The sequence below is a fragment of the Drosophila innubila genome, assembly GCF_004354385.1.
Source record: "Drosophila innubila isolate TH190305 chromosome 3R unlocalized genomic scaffold, UK_Dinn_1.0 2_E_3R, whole genome shotgun sequence".
Lineage (NCBI taxonomy): Eukaryota > Metazoa > Arthropoda > Insecta > Diptera > Drosophilidae > Drosophila > Drosophila innubila.
Window position 1 is genome coordinate 4,725,298 of NW_022995380.1, and position 27,954 is coordinate 4,753,251.

Here is a 27,954-nt window from a genome sequence, read left to right on the forward strand (position 1 = left end):
GCCATAGAAACAATTGGTCAAAAATCAACCTTAGTATAGAGTACCTGGGCTCAGGGTATCATACTGTCGAGCGTGCTCGACTGTAGCCGCCCACTTGTTTTATTTAAAAATGAAGAAAGCGTTATGTGGCGTGGTCGCATTGATTCACAAATCATACAGATAAGAAATCGAAATGGAGTGGAAACTGAGTCAAAAAAAAAATGAAAGTCTTAGTCATATTAGGGATCTACTATACTTTCGAGAAAGGTTTCGAACAAATTAATGATATTATATAAGTGTAAATTAAGTAAACTCGTGCCTCGTCATTTGATGTAATAATTATAATACATTATAGAGTTGATATATAGTTTTAATTGAAATGCAATAGACTAACCATAAAACCAAAAGGTGCACATAAAATTCAAATATTCCATATATGTTAGATGCTTTTCACTTTATAAGAGTTTCATTGTAATGGTCTTGGTCTCCAAATAGTTATCCAGACCATCCTTGCCCAGTTCGCGACCAATGCCCGAATGCTTGTAGCCACCGAACGGAGTCTGGGGCAAGACGGCATCATAACAATTGATCCATACGGATCCAGCGTCGACGCTGTTGGCAAACTTCATGGCCTTGTTGATGTCGTTGGTAATGACGCCTGCGGCTAGACCGTACTGTACATTGTTGGCCCGATCAATCATCTCGTCGATGCAGCTGAACTTGAAGATGGACTGAACGGGTCCAAAGATCTAAAAATTAGCAATGAATAGAGTTATCAGGGATATTGAACGAGTTGTTTAAATGCTCTCTGACCTCCTCTTGGGCAATGCGCATTTCATCCTTGACATCTGAGAAGACAGTGGGCTCAATGAAGTAGCCCACATTGCCAATACGCTTGCCACCAGCCTGCAACTTGGCTCCCTGCTTCTTGCCACTCTCAATGTAGCCGAGAACCTTGGTCATCATCTCTTCATCGATTTGTGGACCCTGCAGGACATTCTCATCGAAGGGGCTGCCCACCTTGCGAGCCTTTGCCTTGGCTGCCGCCTTCTCCACGAACTTGTCGTAGATCTTCTCGTGCACATAGGTGCGACTGCCGGCGCAGCAGCTCTGGCCGTGATTGGAGAACAAGGCCTCGTGTGTGGTATCCACAGCGTAGTCGACTACAGAAAAGCATGTATGAGCATTAACTACACATACGCAGGGATTCACACTTACTGTCCGCATCCTCGAAAACCACCACAGGACTCTTGCCACCGAGTTCCAAGGAAACGCGCTTCAGGTTTGACGTGGCCGCCGCCTGCATAACAATGCGACCAATGTCCACAGATCCGGTGAAGGCCACCTTGGAGATTTCGGGATGCTCACTGATAGCGGCGCCAGCGGTGGGTCCAAATCCGTTGATCACATTGATAACGCCAGCTGGAAAGCCGGCCTCTTTGGCCAGAGCAGCCATGTGCAGGGCTGTGAGAGGCGTTTGCTCCGCCGGCTTCATGACAATAGTGCAGCCAACGGCCAGTGCAGGTCCCCACTTCCAGGCCAACATCAAGAGCGGGTAGTTCCAGGGAATGATTTGACCCACAACTCCAACGGGCTCCTTGCGAGTCATCGCAATGAATCCACCAGCAGGAATGGTGTCACCAAAAAACTTGTCGGTCCAGCCGGCATAGTACTGCAGTGTCATGATCGAAATGGTCACGTCAAAGAGTGCCTCCGCAAAGGGCTTGCCATTGTCCTGTGTCTCAATGCTGGCCAGGAAGTGCTTGTCACGCTCCATCAGCTCGCACAGCCTGCAAGAAACAAGTTAAGGTTATTCAGTAGGCATATATTCAGGTGACAGAAGAAATCCTACTTGTGCATCAGATTGGTGCGTTGCAGAGGACTCATTTGACGCCACACGGAACCACGATGGAAGGCCTTCTTGGCAGCAGTTACGGCCAGGTCAACATCAGCCTAAAGGAAGTACATGCGTTATCAAATCATTCGTGGCTACATCGAAATAGACTCACCTTATCGCCCTCGGCAACCTTAATGATCTCCTTACCCGTTGCTGGGTTAAAGGTTGCAAAGGTCTTGCCAGATGCGGCGTCAACAAACTCATTGTTAATAAAGAGCTGCAAAGATTAGAAATAGAACAGGCAAATTAATTATAAATAAGTGCGATTAACCTATCTGATTTCCAGTACTGTCAAACTGTGAACCTCACCTCGCTCTGCGCAGGTTGGCAATTTTCATAGTCCGACAGAAAACATCTGCGTAATAGCTGAAACTGTAACTGCACCTGGCGTGCCACTAATTTGTGCCACTGCGTGCTCGATCTATGCATGCCCTACACTCAACTAACTATCAAACACTTAACTTAACTGAACCTATCAAATTGTCAACTGTTTCCACTTATAGAGACACGCAACAGTTTTGTTCAATGTAAACAAACTTTAAATTCTCGTCACGATTTTACAAACAATGTCAATTCCAATGATAATATGACAAGAATTGTATTTAAACTCAGTATTAAATAAAATTCTTATCATTACATTAATCCTATACAATCCAATCCTATATATTTTATCTCTCTTTTAACGATAATATTGACAACATCTAATCTAAAGAATTGTAACTAGCTTACTACTCTTTGTTAGTTAAATGTCCCTAGGTATATTTTTTTTGAAATGAAATCCCTTTTATCAAGTCGTACAATGGGTGTATTTCTAATTGAACGACTTTTTTTTTTATATTTGTGTAGAGATTTCAATTTCATCACAACATGTTTACAACGTTATTCTAATAATAATAATTCTAAAATCTTATCAGCTAACAGCGCAAATATATAGGGTATTAGAATGATTTGGCATATATGTACACGTATATGCTAACTTCTATACTAAAGTTTGAAATTGAGCTCAACTAATCTAATATTGTGATGGTCGCTTATCATTATGCCTATTTTCAGACCAAGGCATTGCCTATATAAAAATTATATAATGACTTGCTGTCAAACAATATAAAGCCCCAATTGTAAACAAGTGACTGCGATAAAGCGACATACCCTGTAATTTGATGTGTGTACACTCGTTGTTGGGCAAAATTTGACAAGTTCAAAACAAAGTTTGTACGATAAGATTAGATTAGTTTTGATTTTAAACAACATGTTTAGAAAAGATTCTACAAAATTCTACAAACTGTAGGGCTTTTAAATTGGTTGCCTAAGAATAATTCAATTACTTGAAGAGGATCATTGAGAGTATTTGTTTCATATTATCCTATTTTGAAGAAATCGAGTCTGCAAAACAGTTCAGAGACTTAGAGTTATCTTTTTTTGCACACGGCTTTTTTTTCGTCGCTGTCGTCGTATTGTATTTATTTATTCATTTATTATTTTATCCTAATGCTACAAGCTAAAGCTTATTAATTATGGCCCTAGTCACTATTATTGTATATTATTGTATATTGTATTGTTAAATTAACAAATTATAATCACAAAATGTAAGTAATTTAAATAAAAAGTTTTAAGGGCATGAATTGACATAAATTAGTTAAGCTGTATTTTTTGTAAATAATGCAGTGTTAAACTATCAGCTGATGAGATTCCACAGCTGCCAAAAGCTTGTGGTATGTCTTTACATACATACCTATATTATACATACATAATATACATGCTTATGTATGAATATTTCTAAATTCTTGCGATTTTATGCATATAAAACAAGTTTTTATGACTCGCGCGAGTTTAACAAATTTATTCTCAATTAGAATCACAAAAAGCAGTCCAAGGCTTCCAGTTACGACTTAACTTAAAGTAAGTTTGCACAGATTGTCGCCAATTCAATTGCTGCACTCTTAATAATAATGTTTATACTTAGTATATATGTAGGTAGATGCATATAATCAAGTTACACAATTCTCATGAGTTTAATTTACTTACTTTTGTGTACTTAGGCTTGGCGTTGGAATTAGCCATATTGTATAGATAGATATATATGTAGTTAACTGGGAATTCACTGTTCGGAGAACCGTTTGCTGGCGACTTTTCGAGAGTTCGCTTTAGACTGAAGCTGCAGCTGTTTTCTGAAATCGCTTTATACTTATGTGATATGATAATGTGTGTCCACTTGTTCGCTGCTTTGTATTTCAATAGTTCTACATTTCATGTTTATCTGTTTCGCCGGCCGGTAACATACACGAAAAAAACATTCGTACCTACAAATGTCTCTACCCTGTAATTGTGGTCTATTGATTTTGTGCTCAGCTTGCTAGCTAGAATGAAATGGTCTTAATTTTGTTCACATTCTATTAAATAAAGATTTTTTTTTAAATTTTTTTTTTTTATTTAATTTTATTTTATATAAAAATATGTTTTTTATTTTTTTAATGAGCGGAGCGCACTGTGAGGTCTAAAAGTCCGAACCATAATATTTTAGTGATTAAGTGTTTTATTTTTATTGTGCTTTATCGTGCTCTTCGCTTTGTGCTCTAGTTCGTTTATTTAAGCTTTATAAAAGCTTTACCGCGTGTGCTTTTATCAATATTATTTGGTGCTTGTCTTAGATTGTGCTTTTTAGAGCTTATTCCACAGAATACAGGGTCCGCTTTTTCTCTTTTAATAAATGCAAACTGCTTTTGCGCGTGTCACGCAGCTTAAAGTCGAGTGGTAGTTATAATTTGGTTGTCGTAGCTTGGAAAGCTTTCGTATCTGTAGGATCGTTGTACTAGGCCATGGTCCAGAAACTTCAGTTTAACTAGCGACTGTGCGATGAAATTGCTGAAAAATAAACCATGACATTTAAGTTTTGGATAGTATAATTTAAAATGTTAGCTTTTAGAATCAAACCTGTAGTACTCGTAGTCGTATTGTAGGTAGGTGGAAAATGGCTGTAAATTGAGTCCATCGGGGCAAATGGGATTACCATGAAGGCTTAAATATTGCAGGTTGGGAAACAGTCGCTTGATAAGCTTAATCGTTGATGTAAGATCACTAAACTGTAATACAAATTGTGAGTAAAAGATCTGATAACAGGGCATGAACTTGCTACTTACTTCATTTTTATTCAACATTAGCACCTCCAGCTGGGGAAGTGGTGAGGTCAATGTACGAAGTTGCGATTCATGCATTCTATTGCTGTCCAGTACCAGGTAACGCAGTTGTTCGAACTCGACCAGCCAGGAGAGATCTTTAAGGCAGTTGTAACTCAAATCCAAATGCTCTGTAAAATCCGCATACCTCTGAACTATTTCTGTGGGCATCGATCGCAGATTTTGTTGCACTAAAATAAGCTGGAGAAGAATCGGAATTTAAGGTTGAGAATGTGGCGAGATAAGGTTCAAGTGCTTACCTTCTCGCTGTAGTTGTCGGCGTCATCAAATGCTTTCATATTTTCCCAGATAGGAGTTACGCCCTTTCTACGTTCTTAACAAGCGAATATGGAGTATAAAGAAAACTTGGATTTCGGATACGTTGTTCGCAGTGAACAATGTTTTTGGGCTCAACTGCAATTGATAACTGTTCGCATTTGTTTATTACAATCGGTGTATAAATTTGTTTCTCTCTCCCTCTCTCTCTCTCTTTCTGCGCGTGTACTTATTGTTTATTTTCTTTGGCTTCTTGCGTTCGTTGCCGCTGCTGCTGAAGCTTTTGCTCTGAACTTGTTCAAGGTAAAAAGTAAACAGAGACGGAGATGGAGGCGACAGCGAAGTAACAGCTGATATGGTGATAAGGTGGCCCTCTCGATATGTAGATGGCGCCAGTGTGCAAGTTCATCGTTGACTTGAGACTTGAATCAATATATAATTTTTTAGATATTTCTTATTATTGTTTGTCATTTATATTTGTAAATATAATATTTATTAAAAATATTTAATTAAAATCATTATAATGTATTTTATAAACTTGATGACTAATTTTATTCTCTAAATAGAAAAGAGTTAAGCAATATAAATTACCTTGTTTAACGTAAAAGCTGAGTAATTAATTTATCGCTTTTAAGTTTAACAGATTCTTCCTGCACACAGCTCTGTGACATTACGTATACGACATGTTTGTCAAGTTGCTTTTTAAACATCAACTTTAATTAGAGACAATTGTAGACAATCATGTGTGTGTTTAAGCTCGAGTATTTGCGGCAATTGCACTACAGAGAGAAAAGGGTCGGTCAGTGTAGATTGCAGTGGATTCAATGCATTAGAAAGGTAAAATCCCAGCAAATATATTTTTAATTACCAGTGAGACCGATAAACTGAAATGACGGCCAAAAGCCGCAAAGCTAAAGAGCCAAAAAGAGCCTGCGAAATAAAAAGGGAGCGCTGACAAGCGAATTTGTCTGCGGGGAGCACAATGGAACCTCAATTGCAAAGGCGATGTCGGTGGCTGTGTCGGTGGTGTTGGTAAATGCGATTGACTGCAAATGGCCAACAAAATGATGTTTTGTATGTTAGTGTTTACACTGACCGAACATAGTGGAACAAGTAGCAGGGTGGTCAAATAGCGGGGCAGTGGTTGCGGGGCTAGTAGCGCCAAACAAAAGCAGATGACAGCGTAAATAAACAAAGTGTGAGATACAAATTACGGCAACAGCAGCAGCATTTAACTAGACGTTTTATTCAATGAAGCATGACACAGGCTCACACACGGACACACTGACAGATACACAGATACATTGGCATTGGGCATACATAAGATACGTCAGTGTAACTAATCGATTTGTAAGTGCGCCTTTGTCATTAGAGCTCTGGCACATGCGACAGCTGTTGCTGCTTTTGCAGCTTGCCACGCCTCCTTTGTCTATTGAACGCCCCCCCAACCTTACTGACAATTGTCAGTGACACTTTAGGCCTTTTGTTGCATTTGTCGATTTGTTTGGGCGGCTTTTAGCACCGCCCCCCACTTTTGGTTATCGAGTTTTGTAGATGTAGTTGTTGTTGTTGTGGGTTGACGAAAATAATGCCCAATTTGTGCGTGTTTGTTGATCTTTATTTATTTTGACGTACTCATTGCATTTATTCAACTATTATTCATGATTATTGTGCGTTATATTTGGCAGTATAATTCAATGTCAATGTTTGCTTGGTAAATACATTTATTTATATTTTCTTATTGTTTTCGTTGTGGTTCGTTCAGGCTGGACTTTTTCATTTAATTGTTTTCATTACTTGCTACATGCAAAAAATTTAACGAAAATGTTTCTTTGCATTGGAAGTTAATCGTAATATTTAATATCCTTTAATTCAAATTAAATGCGATTTTTAATTTAATTCGTTACTTTGCCGAATTAGCTCGTTCTTCAAGTGAATGCCTACAATTACCAATACCACCGTTATGAGCATTTACATAATGCCATTTTAACGATTTCTAGCAAAATGTTAGCTCATAAATTGACGTTTCTTCAGCGGCACTTTGAATTCCATTACAGGGCTCTTCGGCTTTTGGGCAATGTTTGCGGTTTGAGACCCTGTAACTGGCGCCCATTAACACTCATTATTCAGTGTAATTGAAAAGCCATGGATACCTACATGACATCATCAGCAGCGACCCACCACCTTAAACCACCCACTAATTCCCAAAGAGAAGTGGCAGGTGGGCGCTCACAAATAAGAAACGCTCGTGCTACTCCAATTTAAATTACTTCCTACGGGTCGTATTCGTTATATAAGACGCCGGCGATAGTTGCTCGATAATTGTGTTCGTTTAGCGGCAAATTGAATGACCTTGTGCATCGTTTGCCTTTTGGTCAACTGCCCAGCCGCCCACTGAACCAAATCGCCTTGGCAAAAACACGCAAAGTATTTCACATAAAAATATAAATAAATAAAAAAAAAAAAATAAGCCAAATCATCTGAAAACGAAGTTGTAAGCGTTGAACGTTAATTAACAAGATAATCGCTGCACAGTGAGTGCAGCTATACGAATTATGATATTAAAACAGACTGAAAATTATTATATTTTAAACACATTTTTCATTTTTGAATAATTTCAATTTAATTGAAGTTAAATAAATAGGTTGAAACTAAATGCGAGTACTCTAAATGTGAAATAATCGCATGAGGATTATTGTTAAAGAGGATTACCAAAATTAAAGCGATCTTGAATAGGTTATAATATTTTATAAGCTGGCGTCACACTGTGCGACATCAGCGCTACCTGTTCATCATTATTATCATTATCTGGCTAAGCCATTAAGTAATTTGCTTCAACGGTTTGTCAACAAACATTTTGCTTTACTTTGCATCAACGAAGCGTCGGCTCAAGTTTCCGACTCGGCTTAGTCTTCCTTCAGTTAAGTGCCGATGATAGCTGGGGGGCAGTGTGGCTGAGATGCTGTGGTTGAAGAGAGAGGTGGGGGTGGGCATGACACTCATTTACAAATTGTCATAATTTGTTGAATGTAGGTTGAAGTATTTAAATGTGTAACACACTTTGGCATGATTTGCATTATTTGTGGAGCATGCGGTAAAAGTAAAAATAATAAATGCCATAAGATCAATATAATAATATTAAATTTGCTTAAATTGTTTCTGGGAATTTATCAATAATATTTTGATACAGCATTTTGTTGCTCTCATACCTTGAGATGAGTCCTTGATAAAGCCTCTGCTCATTCTATTAGTAAAGTAGCCAAAAGTAGCCTCAGACTCACACTTGCCCCTTTTTGAGAGATGGAATCTTTGCATTTTGAATGAGATGCTAAAAGGCATTGACCAACTAATCGACTTGTAGGGTCGGATTTCAATGACGGGGCCTCCAAAGTGAGCTCCCTCACAAATACAACAATGCTGCAAGCAACGTTTTGTAGCAATGACAAACGATTTCAAAGCAAGTTGGCACTTGAGTGCAACAAGTGGCAACAACGGTCCCTCAAGTGCATTCTTCAGACCCGCGTTGTCTATTTTAAGCTCCCATATCGTGGAAATACCCAATACGAACTGGCAAACACACCTCACAGTCAATCGAACCGAAGGGCAAACGCAAAATGCCACTAAGTACGTGCATGAGTAGAGTAGAGTAGAGTAGAGCCATTGCCATGATGAGGTGAAGATGAAGATGAAGACCGAAAAGTCGCCGCTGTGGCTGCCACTTGTCGGCTACTGCACAACTGACCTGATTTTTAAATCGTTCCCTCAGCGATGTTGCAATCAATGCCTCATCTGCAGTTGCAGCAGCTGCAGCAGCCTCTGCCTGTTTTTGTCTACCTCTGCGGAGATCTTTCTTCGCCCTCCACCATCCACCAGATGTCGAAGTCAAAGCCAAAGTCGATGGCAATGTCGACTCTTAGCTTCCTCAGTGTGCCCAAGTGCACCAATTGATGACGTAAAGCCGACCTGTTGCTCCAGTACACTCACACATATGTACATACACACTTATGCCGTACTTGTCTGCATACATATATCTCTTTTTTTGGGGGCCCTCTGCACAATTTCTCTCGCAATCGAGATGCTCTGCCAATACGATTTATTAATTGTGGCCAGCGTGGTGGACAAGTGTTTAATTTCGTTTATTTGCTTTTCATCATATTTCTATCTCTATATTCCCTCTCTCTTCTTCTAGTGGCAAATCAAATATATTTTGTATTTTTTTTTTTTTTTGGTAGCTTTGTTTCTATTTATTTTTATTTGTATTATTATATGGCTGCAATTATAAAATTGATTGTATTTTTGATTGTTTCGTAACTTGTTGTAGGTGTTGAAAGTGATTTTAGTTGACAGTTTTGACTAAATACTTGGCCTTGACTAGCTATCTGTTAAGATCTATTTTATATCAAATTCATTATTTTATAGTCTATCTTTTTATGAAAAGCAATTTATCAAATAAAAAAAAAATTATTGTTACTGCATCTCATGAATGAAGTTCATCAATGGAACTGCACGTGGTTCAGCGGTTGATGAGCTGCTGACGTCCAAGTGTGTAATCGTGGGTCACTTTCGATTTTAAGACAACATTTTCGAGTGTGCTCCAATTGTGAAAATAACACTTGGCACACTCAGGCGAAGGTTGTGTCTGCGCATCCGTAAGATACCTACAAAAAAATAGTGATTTTGAACGTCTTTAAACGACCTTAAGGCTTGAGGTTGAGGTTGAGGAAGCTTTGCTGGTGTCGTTGCCACGCCGGCATGCCTCGTGGGGCAGCCAGTTGACCCAACGACAACGACAACACACTCGATTAGCAGTAAATAATTGTATTTCCAGTTTCCATCTTCACGCAGTTTTCAACTTGCTCCAATTTCTCATTTGGAGACATCAAATACCACGCGTGTCGCTCATCCAATGCCTCACTGTACTCAAGCGTAGCTCCTGCTCGGCTACGTTTAAAACTCTTTTGCTCAGCAACTGCCTGGTGTATTTGTATGTGTGTGAGTGTGTATCTGTATCTGTATCTATATCTGTATCTGTGTGCCTCTTTTGATGTTTAATTAAATTCATTTTTGTTGCGGCCTTTTGTAATGAGATTTTGGCCTGTTGCCGCTTCGCTCAGCGTGTTACGGGCTTTGCTTTTGTTGGCTGCTTCGTCTTGACGTTTTTTGAGGCTACTCTCGACAATCGAATCATATAAATGCTCGATGGTAAGTTCATTGGAGCATCAGTCGAGATTTGCGCTTACCAATCGAACTACAGTCAGAGTGTGAAGCAGTGAAGTTCAGTCCAGTCAATCAACTAACCAGTCAATCAGCCAAACAAGGATTACGTGATCGAATCTAAACTAAAAGAGACCTAAAGACTTAAGTGTTACCAACATGCGTGCTTCCGCCCTCTTTGTTGCCTGTGTGGCATTATTTGGCGCCGTCCAGGCTCGTCCTGAGCCACCATCGCCCTATTATGGATTACCCCAGCAGCAGAGCCAGCGCGCATTGCCGCTAAATGGTGAGTGTCTGGCAGAATCTTGAGGAGTGATACACAAATGTGACTTCTCTTCATTCTTTTCCCACTTCCCCTTCCGTTTGACAGGTCATCCCGCGTCGCCACATATTTATCAGTCATTGCCCCAGGAGCAAACATTCGCCAACTTTGCTGCGCCTCAGGCTCAGCCACAGATGAACTATCTGCCACCTGTGCAGCAGCAACAGCCCCAACTGGATGAACAGCTGGCACCAGCTGCTGAGCCACTGAATGCATACGATGACTCCTATAACATGGCCCATCGTCTGTCGGGTGTTCAACACGCCAGCGGTTACAACAACGCACCACAGGAGACCCGTGTCCATAAGCACATCTATGTGCATGTGCCGCCCAAGGACTTTGAGGAGGAGGAGGCTGTGGCACCACGTGTGCATCATGAGATTGGACCCAAGCAGAAGCACTACAAGATTGTGTTCATCAAGGCACCATCGGCACCAGCACTGCGTCCACCAGTTGTGCCACCACCACCACAGAACGAGGAGAAGACTCTGATCTACGTGCTGCACAAGAAGCCCGAGCAGGAGCAGGATATTATCATTCCCACGCCACCACCCACTAAGCCATCCAAGCCCGAGGTCTACTTCATCAAGTACAAGACCAAGAAGGAGGAGGCTCCCGTCTATGGACCCCCACCAGCTGACATGGAACCTCGTCAGGCTACCGCCGATGACTTTGCACCCATGGCTGATGTATCCGATATTCTGCCCACCACCCTCGCCCCCGAGCCAGAGCCAGAACAGCCCGCTGCCCTGCCCTCATCCATCTATGGCCCACCCACAGCACCCGCCTACACTGGCGAAGAGGTGCAGACCACTTTGGCATCGCCATCCAATCAGTATCTGCCCCCCGCAACAGCACCTGCCTCCCTGGCCATCGAGGAACCCTCCATGTCGCCCATCATTGTGGAGGACCCCGAGCAGCGTCAGCCCACTGATGCGCCTGCTCCCGCCCAATCTCATGTGCCTGCTGCCAACTATGGCCCTCCCAACCGCTTCTTCCTCAAGAAGCTCAAGTGAATGAAGGCGCTGTTTTAGCGAATTTCCTACTTAGTCTAAATGGCATGCCACCTACGACACGCCCACACACTCACACTCACACCTACACACGCACACCCACGCACATCTCGTTTGTTATATTTTCCATAAAAAAAATTGTTAAATTGTTTTGTTAAATCTTGTAGACAATAAAATTCGAATTTACTAAAGTTAATATACAAGTTTCATTTTCTGCAATTGCAAACAAAGTGAGTTTAGCTTATCATATTATTAACACGTTAATGAAAGTTTACGACAATTGGCCCTGCTGCTGTCTTAAAACTTGACCTTCAGACCTTGAAGTCACATCATTTACAACTCATTTAATTGGTTACGTTTTGTTAATTTCTTAACGTGTTTCACGACTTTCCGCATTGCAATTTGCTGGTTTAACTTTTAAGTATTTTAAAATATTAATAAAATCCTATATACAATTAAAAACCACTTGATGGGGCATTGCTCCTATAGCGACCTTAGTTATAACATCTTTAATAAAAAGTGAATTGTGACTGACTTATTGGAAAACAAAGTAGTGCCCAAGCTAATTATTAAAAAAAAAAACAATCATTTCGTACTATATAATATTTAAGTATCTTTCACTGTGGACGGTAGTCCATGCTAGTGACGAAAAAAATATGTAAAAGATAAAATGAAAAATTTGCTACGACTATATATAATTGTATTTCAGCTGGAAATGGAAACATTGAAAAAACAGTAATAATATCTCTATTTTAAGACAGATTCAGATTTTTATTGAATAATTTAAAAGGAAAATGAAAATAATTTATAAGATATATATATATATTTTTTTAAGGATGGTTAAAAAGCTGGACTTGTTTATAAGCACAGCTGCAATTTACTCGTATTGACCCGCATCATCACAACAGTTTCGTTAGCAACATGTTGCCCGGTTTTTACTTTTGGCGCCAAAATTCTAGCAACTGCGCAAAGGGCGCAGCGTGTGCTGCCAAAGGCTGCAGTACACGGTCGTGTCTGGACTTCGTGTTTTGGCATTCTGTTGTTTAGAACTTCGTTCGCCGGCTGATCTCCATTCAGTCAATGCCAACGCCAACACCAACACGAGTCTCGGAATTTCAATTCAGTCCGCATTCTGTGTTCGTTCGCGTCGCAACGTGTCGGCAGCTGCTGCTTTAACATTAAATCTTGCTAATTCCGTTAATGTTATTGTTATTGTTGGGTGCTGTTGCTTTAGCCAGTGCCTGTGGCGTTGGCGTTGTCGTCATTTAACGCGCTTACAATTTCAGTTTCAATTGTCCGTTATGTTGGGAATGTGCAAATTGCTCCATTTGATATTTTCGGACGCATAAACGCATAAAAGAAGCGCAATTCAAACGTAACAATAACAATTACCATTTGTTTACTTTAAGTGCCAATTTGAATGTGCCCAGCACGCGAACAATAAACGCCGCAATTAATTAACTGTTTATCAAGACGCTGACCAAGGTGCGAGGATTTCTTACTCAGGCTCAGAAATGCGTGTTCTGCCAGCACAAACCATTTGTTGTGCGAGTGTGCCGTGTGTGTTCAATAAGTGTGTGTAAATGCAAATGTAAAATTGTGCACGTAACTGGACATCGTTGTCATCGGGTCAGTTAAATGTTTTGTTTGTTTTTGCCATCGCATTTGGCATTGGCATTGCCGTTAAATGCTAATTTCGTCACCTGGGAGCTGTTCATATTACCGGCCAGACTGAGTCAGTCCCCAGTGGGGGTAAGTGCTTAAACACCCCCCTTTTGATTCACCTTAAACAATTGTTCAAGTGCTAACTAGTTCGTCCTCCCTCTCACCTTCAAGTTCTTTGTTTTTATTTTTTCTGTTGTTAGCGCTCAGCAATTGTCGCACATTCCGTTGCATCGACTGCATTTGATAAATGACACTTTAACAGCACAGTTTACTAGTAGTTTGCCTGTAATTCCGTAATTTTTCCTTTTGACCGTGCACTGAATTTAAGTGGATTTGCTGCCAAACTGTCTAATGACAGCTTGGCTTGATTGAATAACAGGGGAAATAAATTTAAATTTCCACCGAGGCCTCCGTGTCAGCTGTCAGCTGTTAACCAAGCACGTGTCAGTCACCTATTTTAATGTTCCGATTAATAAGTTAGTGCTGGGTCTCCTGGGAAAACCCTTACTAGGTTGCCATTGGCGGTCGACCCTTGTCAGTGTAACACTTACTTGCATTAAGGAAATCGTTTTTCACAAATCATTTTCAAAGTTCCCTTTCTTTTCCCTATCTCTAAACATAAAAAGCTTTTGTTTTTATTTTCTTGAAATATTCAATTTCCTGATATTTTCCTTTAGCTGCTTCACCAAAACTATGTATCACATGTAACACTCGTGTGCTTCAGACTAATTTTCGAAGTTCTTATGTTTTCGATTTAATATTAGTATCCTACATAAAAAAGTTCCAAAAGCAAGATTTTGGTCACGGAACTAAGAGTTCTAGTACATAAAATTTGTAAAGTTAGACAACACATCTTGATTTTAATAAGAGTTCAAATAAGGCCAAGTTTTTATTCATAAGATCAAACATTTTTAAATTTTAAAAACCACAAATATGAAATATATGAATTAATGTTTTTATTTATGTTTTTATCAAGACAACAAATAAAAATGAAAGCAGATTTTAAATTTTTAAATAATAATTAATAAAAAGATTTAAATAATTTTATCATAATAATAAGAAAAAAACGAATTATTTTAAAAACTGTGGGTGTGTTGGTTTTTCGCGATTTTCGGGGCGGAAGCGGGAGTGTAAAAAATTTAAAACAAACTTGACGGACAGACACACATGGCTATATTGACTCGGCTATTGATGCTGATAAGAATATATATATATATATATATATATATACTTTATAGGGTCGGTTGTTACATACATTCCAACGAACACAATATACCCTTTTACTTTTCTTTTAAGTCACGGGTTTAACAAAATATGTGAGATTAATGTTCTTGATATTGTTTTTTATTTTCAGTTACTAAATATAATTTAAAGCTATTTTTCATAATTATATTTTAATATTTATCAACTGTTTTTAGTTGTCACCAAAATAAATAATAGTCTTTTATTTTTATTTCTTTAAATTATAAAATTTCTCAATCCATACTCTGCATTGTCAGAATTGCAAGACGATATCTACTAGAGTGGAGGTAAATCCTTTCAACTGCATCAACAGAAGCAACGTACAACAATTTATTGATTGCTATAACTTAAGTCAATCTACAGAGAAAGTGTACTATATCAATCAGTTGTTGATAAATCAGCTACGTGTATGTTCAATTTATAGTCATTGATGCACTTGAATAGGATGCAAATTTGAGACACAACAGGAAATGACTTAAGAAATATCACACACTCAAAGTTACACATACGCAGCGTAGGCAAAGTTTTTGAATATTACATGAAATGGGCACTGCCAGCCTTTATGCCTCGTTGTTTGACAGCTGGCAACGAAACGAGAATTTAGTTAATTATAAATTATGAGCTTGTGATGTGGGAGGTGGGTGATGAAAGTGCGCCGCCGTCGAGGCAATTGTGTAGCAACCATTTTGGGGCTAGCTCTTCACATATGTTTGTTTTGTTGTTGTTGCTGCTGCTCTTGCAGGTGAGCGCATATTTTATCAGCAATTAACCGTTGAATCCAGTTGGCTTAAATGCTAAAGGCATTTCAGCCAAAGCCGCGCCTAAAGACAGACAATACCTTTTGGCTTTTGGGGCTTTCAATGGTCGCCGGCAGGGTTTAAGAGCACATTGTGCTGTTTCCTTTGTTTGCCAGAAATGTTTGCTGTTTGTTGCCCTAACACTTGGCTGCTTTATGTATCCTTTTAATGTCAATGCGTGTTATGAGGGCATTCATCTGGTTTTCTCAGATTTTATGACTTCGCGCCTTTTGTTTGTTGCTTTTATATTTCTGAAAAAAATGAAATGCTCTGACAGGCACCTTATGACTTCCATTATTTATAATATTTAAAGATCAGTCGTTGCTTTAATTAAATTTTAATCAATAAAACACTTAATCATTTCGTGGTGTGGAGCACATTTCCTACTTTTCGCATACCAAGAGACGGGTAATATAAAATGTTTGAAATCGAAATAAATTAAATGTGGAACATTCGCTTTGGTGGCAACACCAAAGTTGCACGCTTACTTGTTAAAAGTTTGAGTTGAAAGGACGTGGCAATTGATTTAAATGTCTGGCACGGAAATCATATTGACAGCCGACATTTTTTTATACAGTTTTTATTTGCTGTTTATAAATTGGATTCTTTATCCATATACAACTTAAGCTTTTTTTGTTAAGCTTTTTGCGAGCATGGAAAATTAAAATAACTTATTGGTCTTTTTTTTGTTAGTTTGTTGTCGGGTAACACATTGTGGATTCATTGTTCTTTAATAGAATATAATCCAATTTTATCATATTTGCCTAATGAAAAATAAATAACAAATGAAGTTACAGAATGTGTAAGAATCAAGGTTCTGATAAGTTTCAATTTTTAAAGTAAGGCTCATTGAAATTGAGCATTTGAGCAGTTTATTTTATTTGTTGGCTCACACACAAAAATCAACTTAAAATCGTTTAGATTATTGTTGTTGTTGGTTCCCTGGTTGCCTGCCTCATACTAGTATCTAGTTCTTTGTTTTATGTTGTTTTTTTTATTTCAAAAGCACTTAACAGAATATAACAACAACAGGAAGATAGCAAGACCTAAGCTATGACAGCAACAAATTGAATTTGTTTATATACGAGTACATCACACGGCAGATACCTGCAAAGAAAATAACTTTAAAATAGTTTGCAAACTCATGCCGAAAAACCTGGAGGTGTTTACAAAATTCAATATTCTTGACAGCATAGAAAAAACTAAATTAAGAGTCAACTATACATTGTTTGTTCCGTTTCTTTGCATATTTTAAGCAGCTTTGAGAAAAAAAAGCTGTTGGATGAAGCCAGGCTAGGTATTAGAGATAAGAGGCGCCCCTGAGTTGCATCTAAGAACTAAGAGTGAGCAAAAGTAAAAAAAAATTACACAACTTTTGAGCTATATTAAAAATTCCTTTATAAAGTTTACTCTTTACTTTGCTTCTTATCGAAACTTTGTTTGCTTTCACAGAATATTGCCAAATTGTCATTTTTTTTGTGATACTTAACTCTCGCTGAATAACTTATCTTGCTCGTTTATTTCCATTTCACAAATGTGATTTAATTTGGCTTACACAAGTAAGATCTGTATAAATTGCAACTGAACAATTTAAGTTAAGTGAAGTTCAGATTTCATCCGAACACACGTCGTATGAGCAATAACAAAACATCTGACCATATTTTAATATTCGTTTAAAACCTTGTATCGCTTAAGAGCGCAAAAAGGGTATGTTAAAATTTAACAAATTAATTTAATAGACATTTTAAAATAAATCTGTTCTGCAAGTATGATTATAAGTATTTCACATATACGAGTATTCTAAAGGGTATTTCCAAGTCATGGACTTTCAACTGGAGCATACCTACTTGCTTTATGCTTGAGATGCCTGGGGTATCAGGTTTGCGACTGAGTTTTCTTACATGACAAATAATTTATATTCAAATATTGTAAAATTCCTTATGAGTTCATATTTCTGCTAACAATTCCGTTTGTTTAACTTGTATGTTATCCATAACAAAACATAAGATGAAAAATGTTTCAAGCCTCAACATGCTGGCAAATTAAGATGTTGCGATTTTGTTTTAATTTTGGTTTACAAATCATATATATTTTCTAAATAAAGTGCAGTGATGCATGCCACATACGAGCAATTTATCCTCAACACACTTGACTTGCGTTGCTGTCCAGTCGGTTGTGCTCAAACTATATAATAAAATATAATCATAAATTATTTCCAATGAATTTGAAATTTCATTTAAATTTTGCGCGTCCTAGCGAAGGATTCAACTTAGTGTAGCTGAAAGGACCACCTTGATGTTTCGCAGGACCCTAAGTATTTTTTTTTATTGGCTTTGTCCCATTCAGCATCGGCCAGGGATAAACTTGTCTTGGTTTTTTGGGCGCTTCGGGAAACATTTCAGATGTTTTCGCATTGAACACAGCAAGCTGGTTTAAAGTTTACTCAAGCATTCTAATACAAATCAAGCTTCCTATTTTGACTATTGTTACCTGCTAAGCCATTGCAATCCACTTATGAATTGGCAACCACTGAGCAGATGGCAATTTCATTTAAGGTAAATTCCCTTTATCGAAGAATTGCTTGTCATTTATACAAGTTTGTATGCCTTTTGACAGTTGAACAAGTCATCTGGGATCACAGGACAATCGCTAGTTGACACACTTGTGATGGAAGTCTGTGGCGACCGTCATTAGCTGCATGGCCACGCCGACCACTCTTCCTCCTTGTGCTTCAACCGAGCAAGGGGGAATCCAAAAACAACAATCAACATTGTGAGCAGCTCTCGAAATAAGTTGCAAAACAATTTCCGTTTGAAATTCGGCACAAACAGCATTAGTATTTATTACCGGCGAGGACTGTCCAAAGGCAAAAAACGGAGAACATAGCTAGGACAGGCAACGGAGAAGAGACATTCTATATATAGAGCTTAAAATAATAAAAAAGGAAAACCGAAATCGCTCAGCTGTGATATGTTTTGATAAATTAACATTACAAACAACAATGATGAGGTCCTCCTCTTGGATAGGCTTAAGGACTTTAAATATGCCGCAAGCACATCCGCACAACACACATTCCCTTCAATCAGCAATGTGAATAATAAGCTCCCAAGCGTTAGACCGTGGGTTATTCGCGGTATTCGCATTTCTACCTTTTTCGGCGTATTGCATTGAACGCCTTGAGGTCGTTAAGCTGTCTGACCTTTCAGGCGAAAGCAAAACAAATGCCCAACGGTGCTGTTAGGCATGTTAATTTCAAATACCCTGTATCCATAGAAAATGTGCAGAAAGGGGTGTTATGCATTTTTAAAAATAGCTGTAAAGAGCTTATGTATAAGTACTCAAAACGAGATGAAAGTTTGGTGTGCAGTGTTCTTACGCGAATGCGAATATTTCTTGACAATCTACAGGGAATATTTTAGACAAGTCTTCTCTACTTAATACTTTTGTGTTTCGTGCATTATTGATAGTCTACTCTTGGGGCCATTTGGTGAAGAGAAGGTGTGACTGTGTGGCTAATGTAAAACAATGCCGAGTGTAAAGCATTTGCAGGACGAAGTTAAACTTTAGCTAAGTGAAAAATTGAAGGAAAGAAGTATACAAATCACACGACAGGAATTTCTGACATTTCGCACACTTTTAGCCCCAGTTGAAGTTCTATTGCTTCACATGAATATTTTACGAAAAACACCAAAGTCATCATACATGTCCGTCTTATTCAAAATTTCTGAGAATTCAAGGGAGTACCCAGGGTGAATATTTAGGGGGAATAACATTTTTGTATGGGATTGGTGTAAAAAAAATCTGTTGTCATGATAATTTTTTGATTAATTGAATGTAAAATTGCACATAGTATTGAGAATAATCAACTTGATCATGATATTTTTTTGTCAGCTTATTTATTTTAGTTTTTCAACAATATTTTTTTTTCAAATTTTGGTTTAGTATTTGATTTTACTTACATTGGAATGTAATATTTTTTTGGTGAATCACTGATGACATTTTCCTATTGCTCATAGTTGTGTCACTTCCGATATTTTGCATACTTTAGAGCAAAACGTGTAACTACTAACTACATGTGTAACATGTAACTTTTGCACAACTTAGATAAGAAATTTTTACATTTTCTGAACATTGCAACACAATAGAAAACTCATTATTTTAATAGTTTTAAAAGGTATAAAATCAGCTTTCACGTTGCCCTGAACTCAGTTCAATTTGTATATTAAAGAAAATGACGCCTCAACATGTTCGGATGATTAACTATTATGGTGAGCAGCAATACCTGGAACAAATGGAACTTGCCTTAAAGTTGTATCCATTGGATAGCGTTTCACATATTTCTAGTGCTCTGCATGGTACATCCATTGTTAACTTTAAAAATCGAAAAGCAAAATTCTATTGTCTGCGAGGAAGGCGCTGTGAAAGAAGATCCGTCAGATTGCGCTAGTTATTTTCAATGTCTAGATGGAAAAACTGTGAAGCAGAGATGCCACAGTGAAAGCTACTTTGATCCAGCATGGGAAGTCTGCGTGATCGATGTTGATGGAATCTGTAAGCCTATCACTGTCAACTGTACGGAAGGCGACCTGGAAGAAAACCCCAAAAACAGTTGTGGTTACTTAAAATGTTTGAATGGAAGTATAGCTGAAATTGACTGCGCCATTGGAAACTACTTCAATTCCACTTTGAAAATTTGCCTCTTCGATGAATTCGGAGTCTGTTCGTCGGTTTATAAAAAATGCCTTGAGAGTGAGATTAAAGAGAATCCTGAAGACCCTTGTGGGTATCTGAAATGTGTAAACGGAAGCCTTGTGGAAGTGAATTGTACCAGTGGAAGCTATTTTAATACAACTTTGAATATCTGCCTTATCGATGAGAATGGAGTCTGCTCATCGATTCCTGAAGAATGCATCGATGGAGAGATTACGGTAGATCCTGAAGACCCTTGTGGGTATCTGAAATGTGTAAACGAAAGCCTTGTAAAAGTGAACTGTTCCAGTGGAAGTTATTTTAACTCAACTTTGGATATCTGCCTTGTCGATGAGAATGGAGTCTGCTCATCGATTCCTGAAGAATGCATCGATGGAGAGATTACGGTAGATCCTGAAGACCCTTGTGGCTACTTGAAATGTGTAAACGAAAGCCTTGTAAAAGTGAACTGTACCAGTGGAAGTTATTTCAATTCAACTTTGAATATCTGCCTTATCGATGAGAATGGAGTCTGCTCATCGATTCCTGAAGACTGCATCGATGGAGAGATTAAGGAGGATCCCGAAGACCCTTGTGGGTATCTGAAATGTGTAAACGGAAGCCTTGCGGAAGTGAATTGTACCAGTGGAAGTTATTTCAATTCAACTTTGAATATCTGCCTTATCGATGAGAATGGAGTCTGCTCATCGATTCCTGAAGACTGCATCGATGGAGAGATTAAGGAGGATCCCGAAGACCCTTGTGGGTATCTGAAATGTGTAAACGAAAGCCTTGTTAAAGTGAACTGTACCAGTGGAAGTTACTTCAATTCAACTTTGAATATCTGCCTTATCGATGAGAATGGAGTCTGTTCTTCGATCTCAGAAAAGTGTATTGAAGGAGAAATTGAGGAAAATCCAGAAGACTCTTGTGGCTACTTGCAATGTCTAAACGGAAGTCTTGAGATAGTGAACTGTAGTAGTGGAAGTTATTTTAATTCTACTTTGCAGACTTGTCTTATCGATGAGAATGGCGTCTGTTCTTTAATTTCTGAAAGTTGTATTGAAGGTGAGCTCCAAGAAGATACCAAAGAGTGTAGCGGATATTTGCAGTGTATCAATGGCGAAATGGTAAATCAACTTTGTTCATATGGCTACTATTTTCATTCAGAATTGAAAAGTTGCGTCGTTGACAATAATGGTGTTTGTACACCCATAACTGAGAATTGTGAGGAAGGTGATCGGGAGACAGATGCTGAAGATTGCACAATGTATGTGGAGTGCATAGATGGTGATTTTGTTGCACAAAAGTGTGCAAAGGGAAGTTACTTTGAATTCAGAATTAAGGCATGTGTTATCGATGAAAATTTTGTGTGTATTCCTCATGTGGACTAACTGAAAATTAAATAAAATAATTCGTTACATTATGATTATAGTATATTGATACTTTTTGGATACAATTGTGCTAATTGAGCTACATCAGTGGAAACAAAAGATAGCGGCAAAGTTTTGGGGCAGCTGCGGTTATTTAACTTTGTATTAATGTGATATTATAATTATAACATTTGTTCTTAATCGGATGACTGTTCACTCTTGCTATCGCTTACATTTGGGTGGCAACTGTGTCTTTATTTAAAGGGAATTAATAAGAAAGATGTTAATACGCTTGGCATTAAAACAGCTGTGCCCTAATGAGAAGCTAAGGATTGGGACAAAGGGGAACAAGAAAATGATGGTCAGCTGAATGCTCTGTAACCATGAAAACAGTACGTGACATACCCCACACAATTTAGCAGCTCTTACTATGATGCTCTTGCTCCTCAGATTAAGTCTGCTCTTAATTAAGAATATTCCCGCAGTGCAAGCTAGGACACCCCCACCTTTAAGCTTGCAGTAAAATACATCAAAGTGCTTTCGATTACATCGAAGGACTCGTAATTAAAGCCGGCCTACATTTAGCCGTATTAAATAAAAACAGCTATCAAAACGTGGGAAATGGGCGTTGCCATTTTTGTCCCTCTTTGATCACATCAAAGCCTACATCCTGTAATTAAGAAGAGTTCGATTTCATTTTGACTTTATTGAAGAAGCCTTTGCTTCTTTGCTATTGCAGATTAATTTGTCTCGTGCTTGTTGACATGGGAATTTACGAATATTAAATTCAGGATATAAATGTTTGTAGAATGGTCTTTTCCTTTGTCATCGTCAGATGGCCTCGTTGTTGTTGTTTCCTTCGCTGGGGTTGTTGCTGTAGGAGTTACAGTTGTTTCAACATCTTCAGGCGTAGTCGTGCAGGGTTCAGAACCCGAGGTCGATGTTTCGCCAGGCGCATTTGTTGTGGAGTCATTTCCATTTTCATTTGTGTCTCCCAATCCGTAGGGTGATTCCTTATTCACAGGCACATAGAACTCTCCAACGGCCATCAACTCATTCTGTAGCGAACCCATGCGAACCGAGCTGTAGGTGCTGCCGCAGTCCTTGTTGATGGCATACTCGTAGGAAGGACACCTCATGCTGGGAAAGTTGTTCATCATCAGCGATTCAACGTAGTAGGACACGGCACGTGTGTGAGAGCAACCTCCGGTTAAATCGATGCCACAACCAGGCTGGGACTTACCGCCATTTGGATAGAAGGCAGCTCTGCCAATTGGCTTTGTGTATCCCAAGGTGCCGCCGTTCGTCTGAATTGTTTCCACGTAGAAGGCGTCATTGCTGGACAATCGTTTTGCCGGCTTATCATAGCTCAACATGGGCATCGCTGGGTCAAGACCCACCACTTTTTGTACCTTTCCAGTGGCCACTTGCTTTGCTGTGTGTCCTGCAACATGGGCGCCAAGACTGAAGCCCACAATCTCGAGTGTGTCCAGGGACATGCCATATTCCTTTACCAGAAAGTCTACAAGCTTAGCAATTTTGGCTCCCGTGGCAGAAACCGCTGCTACCGACGAGGCATATTCCAGAGAACGACCTCTCGACCAATCCACGGCAATCATGTTATAATTTCCAGTGAGGAACCAGGCTGCACGAACTCCACTGTTCACACCATCCTTATAATTTGAGTTCCAGCCATGTATGGTAATTCTAAAAAGAGTTTCTTATCAGTCAAATATTTAATATTAATATATTTAATGTAAGGCTTACCTGGTAGGATAATAGGCGTTAAAGTTGGAGGCATCAATAGACTCCTTGCTGGGTTTTATAGCCTGTCCTTCGTGGGGATTACGTTGCGTGTACAAATAAAAGTCAACTGCATTCAGGGAAATTCGTTCATTGATCTCAAGGTCATTGAGAGTTTCATATGCAGATAGTTGCTCATTCGCTTCAGACATGCTTAGCCACATGAGACTGCCATCCACCTGGGGCACATACCATCCATTTTCTCCATTAATGCGTCCTGCTCTGTCCCCAATGGACATTGAGCTGACTGAACCTGTGAATTTTTATGCTAACTGTGATTTAATCTTAGACACAATATAAAGTGCAAAGTTCTTACCAGCCAGCGCGCAAACAGTTAAGAGAAACCACAATTTCATGCCTGCTATAGAAAAGTTATAATGATTTGAGCCGAGTAGGTATCATGAAATATATAGGGTTTTTTTGACCAGTCAGGCACTGTAAAACAAATGCAGGCGATTAGATTACCCCTAAACCATTAATATGACGCAAATTTGCATTGGAGTGAAAGCTTCAATTAAATTAAAAACTTGAATACGAGGGTGGTCTGAAACAATGTAAAGATATATTTATTTTTTTGTTAATTGAATACGCGTTAGAAAATTATTGTTTCTAGAAAGGCTGCAAGCCACGAAAGTTTTGATAAAAGTTTGGTTCGGAGGTTCAAATCATAGACTCTATGGCATAGAGCAAGACTTAGGCTCAGTTCTAGGAGCTTTTGATATACCCCCTGAACCCAAGGATTGGGTTAATTAATTAATTTTTTTAAGTAATTTTTTGTTTGTTTTTTATGTATATTATAATTAATAATTTCAAACAATAAAAGTAATAACAAGCAAGCCCCAAGAAATAATATGGGTAGAAAATACAGGCCCGATTTTTGATAATAATCTGAATTTATTTTTAGATTTAAATATGACTTATTTTTAATTGAAGTCTCAATTAGTTAAGAAATATAAAAAAAAATATATATAAAATATATGTATTATAATTATTTTAGTTTCGAACGGTTCAGGTTCGGGTTGGCATGGTAAATAATTTTAAAGGTTCGGTGCAGACAGAACTCTCAATAAAAAGAATAATTTTTAATAAAGTGTTAATATGTTTTTCGTTTTTGCACTAATTATTTTCGGCAAATGCGTATCGAAAACATTTGAAAAAAAGGATAAAAAAAAGTCTAGTTTGAGCAATGAAAACAGAAAACAAAGGAAAATTTTGTTCTGTTTATTAAAGTGTTTGCGAATTTTGAGATATATACAAGCTTTTAAACTGATAAAAAATATAATTTGTATATAGTTTTATCTATTATCGTCTTAGAAATATTTTGACAAACCCTCTTAGGTATTTGTCTGTTCGATTGGCTGTCTTAAATCAAATCCTAATCGAAATCTTTGTGATTAAGTGTCTTAAAGATTAGATTACACCTCATGTTTCTTTAAATAGTTACCTTCTTTCAATTTGAGTTAAAGCTTAAAAAAGCGAACCATTTCTAAAAAAAGTATATGAAAAGCTCTTTTGTTTTTTTTTTTTTTTTGCAATATGATTTTAATAATTAAAAAACATATTCAGTTTAGTTGCCATAGCCATATGGATACTGGCCATTGACGGGGACATAGTAATCTCCAGAAACCATGTAGGCATTTGTGAGGGCGCCCATCTTCACGGAGCTGTAGGTGTTGCCACAGCTCTTGGAGACGGCCTGCTCGTAGTCACCGCAACGCATGGTGGGGAAGTTGTTCTGAGAGATGGACTCGGCGTAGTAAATCACGGAACGGCTGTGAGCGCAGGAGCCGGTCAAATCGGCACCACATCCAGGCTGGGACTTGCCACCGTTGGGGTAGAAGGCACCCTTGCCAATGGGCTTGAGGAAGCCGAGCATACCACCGTTGGTCTGGATGGATTCAACGTAGTAGGCATCGTTGGAGTTGAGACGCTTGTTGGGGGAGTCGTAGCTGTACAGGGGAAGGGCAGGGTCCAGACCGATGATGGTGTTCACCTGACCGTTCTTGACGTTCTTGCCAGCGAAACCGGACACATGGGCACCCAGGCTGTGGCCAATGATCATGGTGTTGTCCAGAGACATGCCATAGTTGGAGCGCAAGAAGTTAATCAGATCAGCGACCTGCTCTCCGACTCCGGGAACGGCCAAGACGGAGGAAGCATAATCCACGGAACGTGCACGTCCCCAGTCAACGGTGATCATGTTCATGTCTCCGCGGGTGAACCATGCGTTGCGAACGCCATAGTTGACGTAGTCATCGGCACTGGAGGTCCAGCCGTGAATGGTGAAGCGGGTGGGGTTTTTGGGATTGAAGTTGGATCCGGAGATGGAGTTCTTGTTGGCCTTGATCTCCTGGGGTGAGTTCTGGTTGGACTTGGTATACAGATAGAAGGTAACAGGGTTCAACAGATTGCGCTCACGCTCGGCATGAGCTTCCAGATAGGACTCGGCGGCATCCTTGTCTACCCACTCAAAGGTTCCATCGGCCTGGGGCACATACCAGCCATTTTCACCATTCATCTGGTGCTCAGTGGCGCTGGCTGTGAATACAAATCTCTTTAGAATGGATTTGGTTAAGGATAATCCCCTTAAGAAATTTACCCGCCAAAACGCAGAATGCGAAAACCAAAAACAGCTTCATGACGCTAACAAAGTCAACCTCAACTGATGTTCGGACATGCTCAAAGGTTTCCTTTATATGGGATACGGCAGGTAGTTTATCAAATCACGGGCACGTTCTGCATAGCACTTGAGATTTAGTCAAGAGATTGCCAATCACGCCATTCATTCCCCCTTCTGATAACAATGAGAGCGGCCAACTGAAGTGAGCCTACTTCTATCTATTGCTTTATTTTGGTCACTTTAAATTGACTCGTGTCCGGCTAGCATGTTTGTGATATGGCACCACTTTGAAAAGATCAAATTTACAGATAAATGTTTTTTTATAACATAGGTATCTTAAATATGGTTCATATATTGTATGGATGAGCCTCTAAAATGTATGTTTTGGTTTTACTCAATGAATCTAGTCGATTTCAGCAACTATATGAATTAGAGATCTAAAATGAGATATATTCCCTTGCACCTCATCCCAAATGAATTGAAAATAATTGAATTCTAAATATAAATAAATACTTGATAAGTGTTTGCTGAAAATTTCATTAAGATAAACACTTCTATTGTTTGTTTATTCTTGGGAATAAACCAATATTCCATACGTCAGTCCTAGCAGCTTATCTCATAATCAAGCGCACTAGTTACTAGTTTCAGCATAGATTTAGGCATCTATGTTATCATGCCGTAAGGAGCCTCATTGTTGACGGGCACATAGAAGTCTCCGTTGACCATGTAGGCATTGGTAACCGCTCCCATGCGCACTCCCATGTATTGGTTGGCACATTCCATGGCAACGGCTGCTTTATAGTCGGCACAACGGATGCTGCCAAAGTTATCCCGTTCCACGGCTTCCACATAGTAGGTAACAGAGCGTGTGTGAGCACAAAGGCCATCCAAGTCATCACCACATCCGGGCTGCCGTTTGCCACCGTTTGGATAGAAGGTGCCCCTTCCGATGGGCTTGATGAATCCCAATTTGCCGCCATTTGTTTGTATGGACTCAACATAGTTTGCATCTGTGCTGGCCAGTCGCTTTTCCGGCTTATCCCAGCTGAAGAGAGGCATGGCTGGATCCAGTCCCACAATAGCATGTACTTTATCTGAACTCTCAGCAACTCTTTTGCCTGCAAAACCTGCCACATGGGCTCCTAAGCTATGTCCAATTATTTCAAGATTTTTCACAGGCATGTCGAAGCTCCGATGCAAATGCTCAATCATCTCGCCCACTTTATATCCTGCGCTTCCAACGGCTTTCGCTGCACTTACATAGTTCTCAGTACGAGAGGCCGCCCAATCGACAACGATTATATTAAAGTCTCCACGGGAGAGCCAGGCACTCGTAATCCACTTGTTCATGGCATCCTTGTAGCTGCCCTTCCAACCATGTATGACGAACTTTGTGGGACGCTCGACATGAAAGTGAGAGCCTCGAATGGACTTTTCATCGTAGCTGATGTGATGCCCTTCCGTAGGGTTGTTGTTGGTGTACAAATAAAATGCTACATCTGAATGGATTTCGCTTAATTCCTCGCCTTCCATTAGTCCCAGCCAAGTGCCATTGGGTAGACTCCAGCCATTCTCTCCATTTATCTGCTCCTCCCTCATCGGGTGCGCACAAGCTGCTTTTATCAATGTTTGGAATCAATAATCTCATTGCATACCAGAAAAAACAATTTACCTGCAAGCACGAGCAATGCAAGCGTAATCAACTTCTCCATTCCTTATTTTTAGAATGCGCTTTACGCAAAAAACAAACCCCCTTTTATATCCCCTCCAGAGGCTTGTCGCTAATCTGTGACGTGTGCCCGTGCACTTGATTCCCAATAGACCCCAAGTGGTCTGTTCAAGTTCGAGTCTCGACAACGATAACAAAGCGACGTAGAAGTTTCTCGAGTAC

At 39.2% G+C, this 27,954-nt stretch overlaps 8 protein-coding genes across 15 annotated transcripts in view; 3 read left to right on the forward strand and 5 right to left on the reverse strand.

The window, feature by feature from the left end:
• Window positions 1-331: 331 nt before the first annotated feature.
• LOC117792524 (aldehyde dehydrogenase X, mitochondrial) lies at window positions 332-4,057 on the reverse strand. Its single transcript, XM_034632700.1, has 6 exons — window positions 3,902-4,057; window positions 1,989-2,093; window positions 1,832-1,932; window positions 1,198-1,769; window positions 793-1,142; window positions 332-728 (listed from the first exon to the last, which is right to left on the reverse strand). The coding sequence occupies exons 1-6, from the start codon at window positions 3,935-3,937 to the stop codon at window positions 435-437; spliced, it is 1,458 nt and encodes a 485-aa protein (XP_034488591.1). The 5' UTR covers window positions 3,938-4,057; the 3' UTR covers window positions 332-434.
• Window positions 3,624-27,855, reverse strand: LOC117792535 (phospholipase A1-like). Of its 2 annotated transcripts, XR_004618179.1 has the most exons (3): window positions 27,736-27,855; window positions 26,655-27,676; window positions 3,624-3,652 (listed from the first exon to the last, which is right to left on the reverse strand). XR_004618179.1 is itself a non-coding variant. In XM_034632715.1 (2 exons), exons 1-2 carry the CDS (start codon window positions 27,773-27,775, stop codon window positions 26,727-26,729), a joined length of 990 nt encoding a protein of 329 aa, XP_034488606.1. In that variant the 5' UTR covers window positions 27,776-27,855; the 3' UTR covers window positions 26,598-26,726. The 2 variants fall into 2 exon arrangements, 1 of the variants encoding a protein (XP_034488606.1); XM_034632715.1 differs by lacking the exon at window positions 3,624-3,652 and having other exon boundaries at window positions 26,598-27,676.
• On the reverse strand, window positions 4,347-5,493 carry LOC117792538 (leucine-rich melanocyte differentiation-associated protein). Its single transcript, XM_034632718.1, has 4 exons — window positions 5,310-5,493; window positions 5,014-5,250; window positions 4,808-4,956; window positions 4,347-4,738 (listed from the first exon to the last, which is right to left on the reverse strand). Exons 1-4 carry the CDS (start codon window positions 5,346-5,348, stop codon window positions 4,615-4,617), a joined length of 549 nt encoding a protein of 182 aa, XP_034488609.1. The 5' UTR covers window positions 5,349-5,493; the 3' UTR covers window positions 4,347-4,614.
• LOC117792528 (early nodulin-75) lies at window positions 10,609-12,070 on the forward strand. Its single transcript, XM_034632706.1, has 2 exons — window positions 10,609-10,825; window positions 10,910-12,070. The coding sequence occupies exons 1-2, from the start codon at window positions 10,699-10,701 to the stop codon at window positions 11,875-11,877; spliced, it is 1,095 nt and encodes a 364-aa protein (XP_034488597.1). The 5' UTR covers window positions 10,609-10,698; the 3' UTR covers window positions 11,878-12,070.
• LOC117792525 (RYamide receptor) overlaps window positions 13,000-27,954 on the forward strand; it is a 67,933-nt gene continuing 52,978 nt past the window's right edge. Inside the window, exon 1 of one of the 3 annotated variants that reach the window (XM_034632703.1) lies at window positions 13,000-13,626. The gene's annotated coding sequence lies outside the window, so the exon portion shown is untranslated. The remainder of the gene's footprint in view (window positions 13,627-27,954) is intronic. The other 2 variants (XM_034632702.1, XM_034632701.1) reach the window with 2 other exon arrangements.
• LOC117792523 (protein psiG) lies at window positions 19,785-21,696 on the forward strand. 4 transcript variants are annotated; one of them, XM_034632696.1, is made up of 3 exons: window positions 19,785-19,846; window positions 19,905-20,207; window positions 20,376-21,696. In XM_034632696.1, exons 1-3 carry the CDS (start codon window positions 19,810-19,812, stop codon window positions 21,659-21,661), a joined length of 1,626 nt encoding a protein of 541 aa, XP_034488587.1. In that variant the 5' UTR covers window positions 19,785-19,809; the 3' UTR covers window positions 21,662-21,696. The 4 variants fall into 4 exon arrangements, with proteins under 4 accessions (XP_034488587.1, XP_034488588.1, XP_034488590.1 ...); XM_034632697.1 differs by having other exon boundaries at window positions 19,905-20,202; window positions 20,371-21,696; XM_034632699.1 differs by having other exon boundaries at window positions 19,905-20,198; window positions 20,367-21,696.
• On the reverse strand, window positions 22,327-23,824 carry LOC117792527 (phospholipase A1-like). 2 transcript variants are annotated; one of them, XM_034632705.1, is made up of 4 exons: window positions 23,760-23,824; window positions 23,408-23,696; window positions 22,618-23,347; window positions 22,327-22,587 (listed from the first exon to the last, which is right to left on the reverse strand). In XM_034632705.1, exons 1-4 carry the CDS (start codon window positions 23,797-23,799, stop codon window positions 22,381-22,383), a joined length of 1,266 nt encoding a protein of 421 aa, XP_034488596.1. In that variant the 5' UTR covers window positions 23,800-23,824; the 3' UTR covers window positions 22,327-22,380. The 2 variants fall into 2 exon arrangements, with proteins under 2 accessions (XP_034488596.1, XP_034488595.1); XM_034632704.1 differs by having other exon boundaries at window positions 22,327-23,347.
• LOC117792534 (phospholipase A1) lies at window positions 24,959-26,156 on the reverse strand. The gene is made up of 2 exons (XM_034632713.1): window positions 26,043-26,156; window positions 24,959-25,981 (listed from the first exon to the last, which is right to left on the reverse strand). The coding sequence occupies exons 1-2, from the start codon at window positions 26,080-26,082 to the stop codon at window positions 25,011-25,013; spliced, it is 1,011 nt and encodes a 336-aa protein (XP_034488604.1). The 5' UTR covers window positions 26,083-26,156; the 3' UTR covers window positions 24,959-25,010.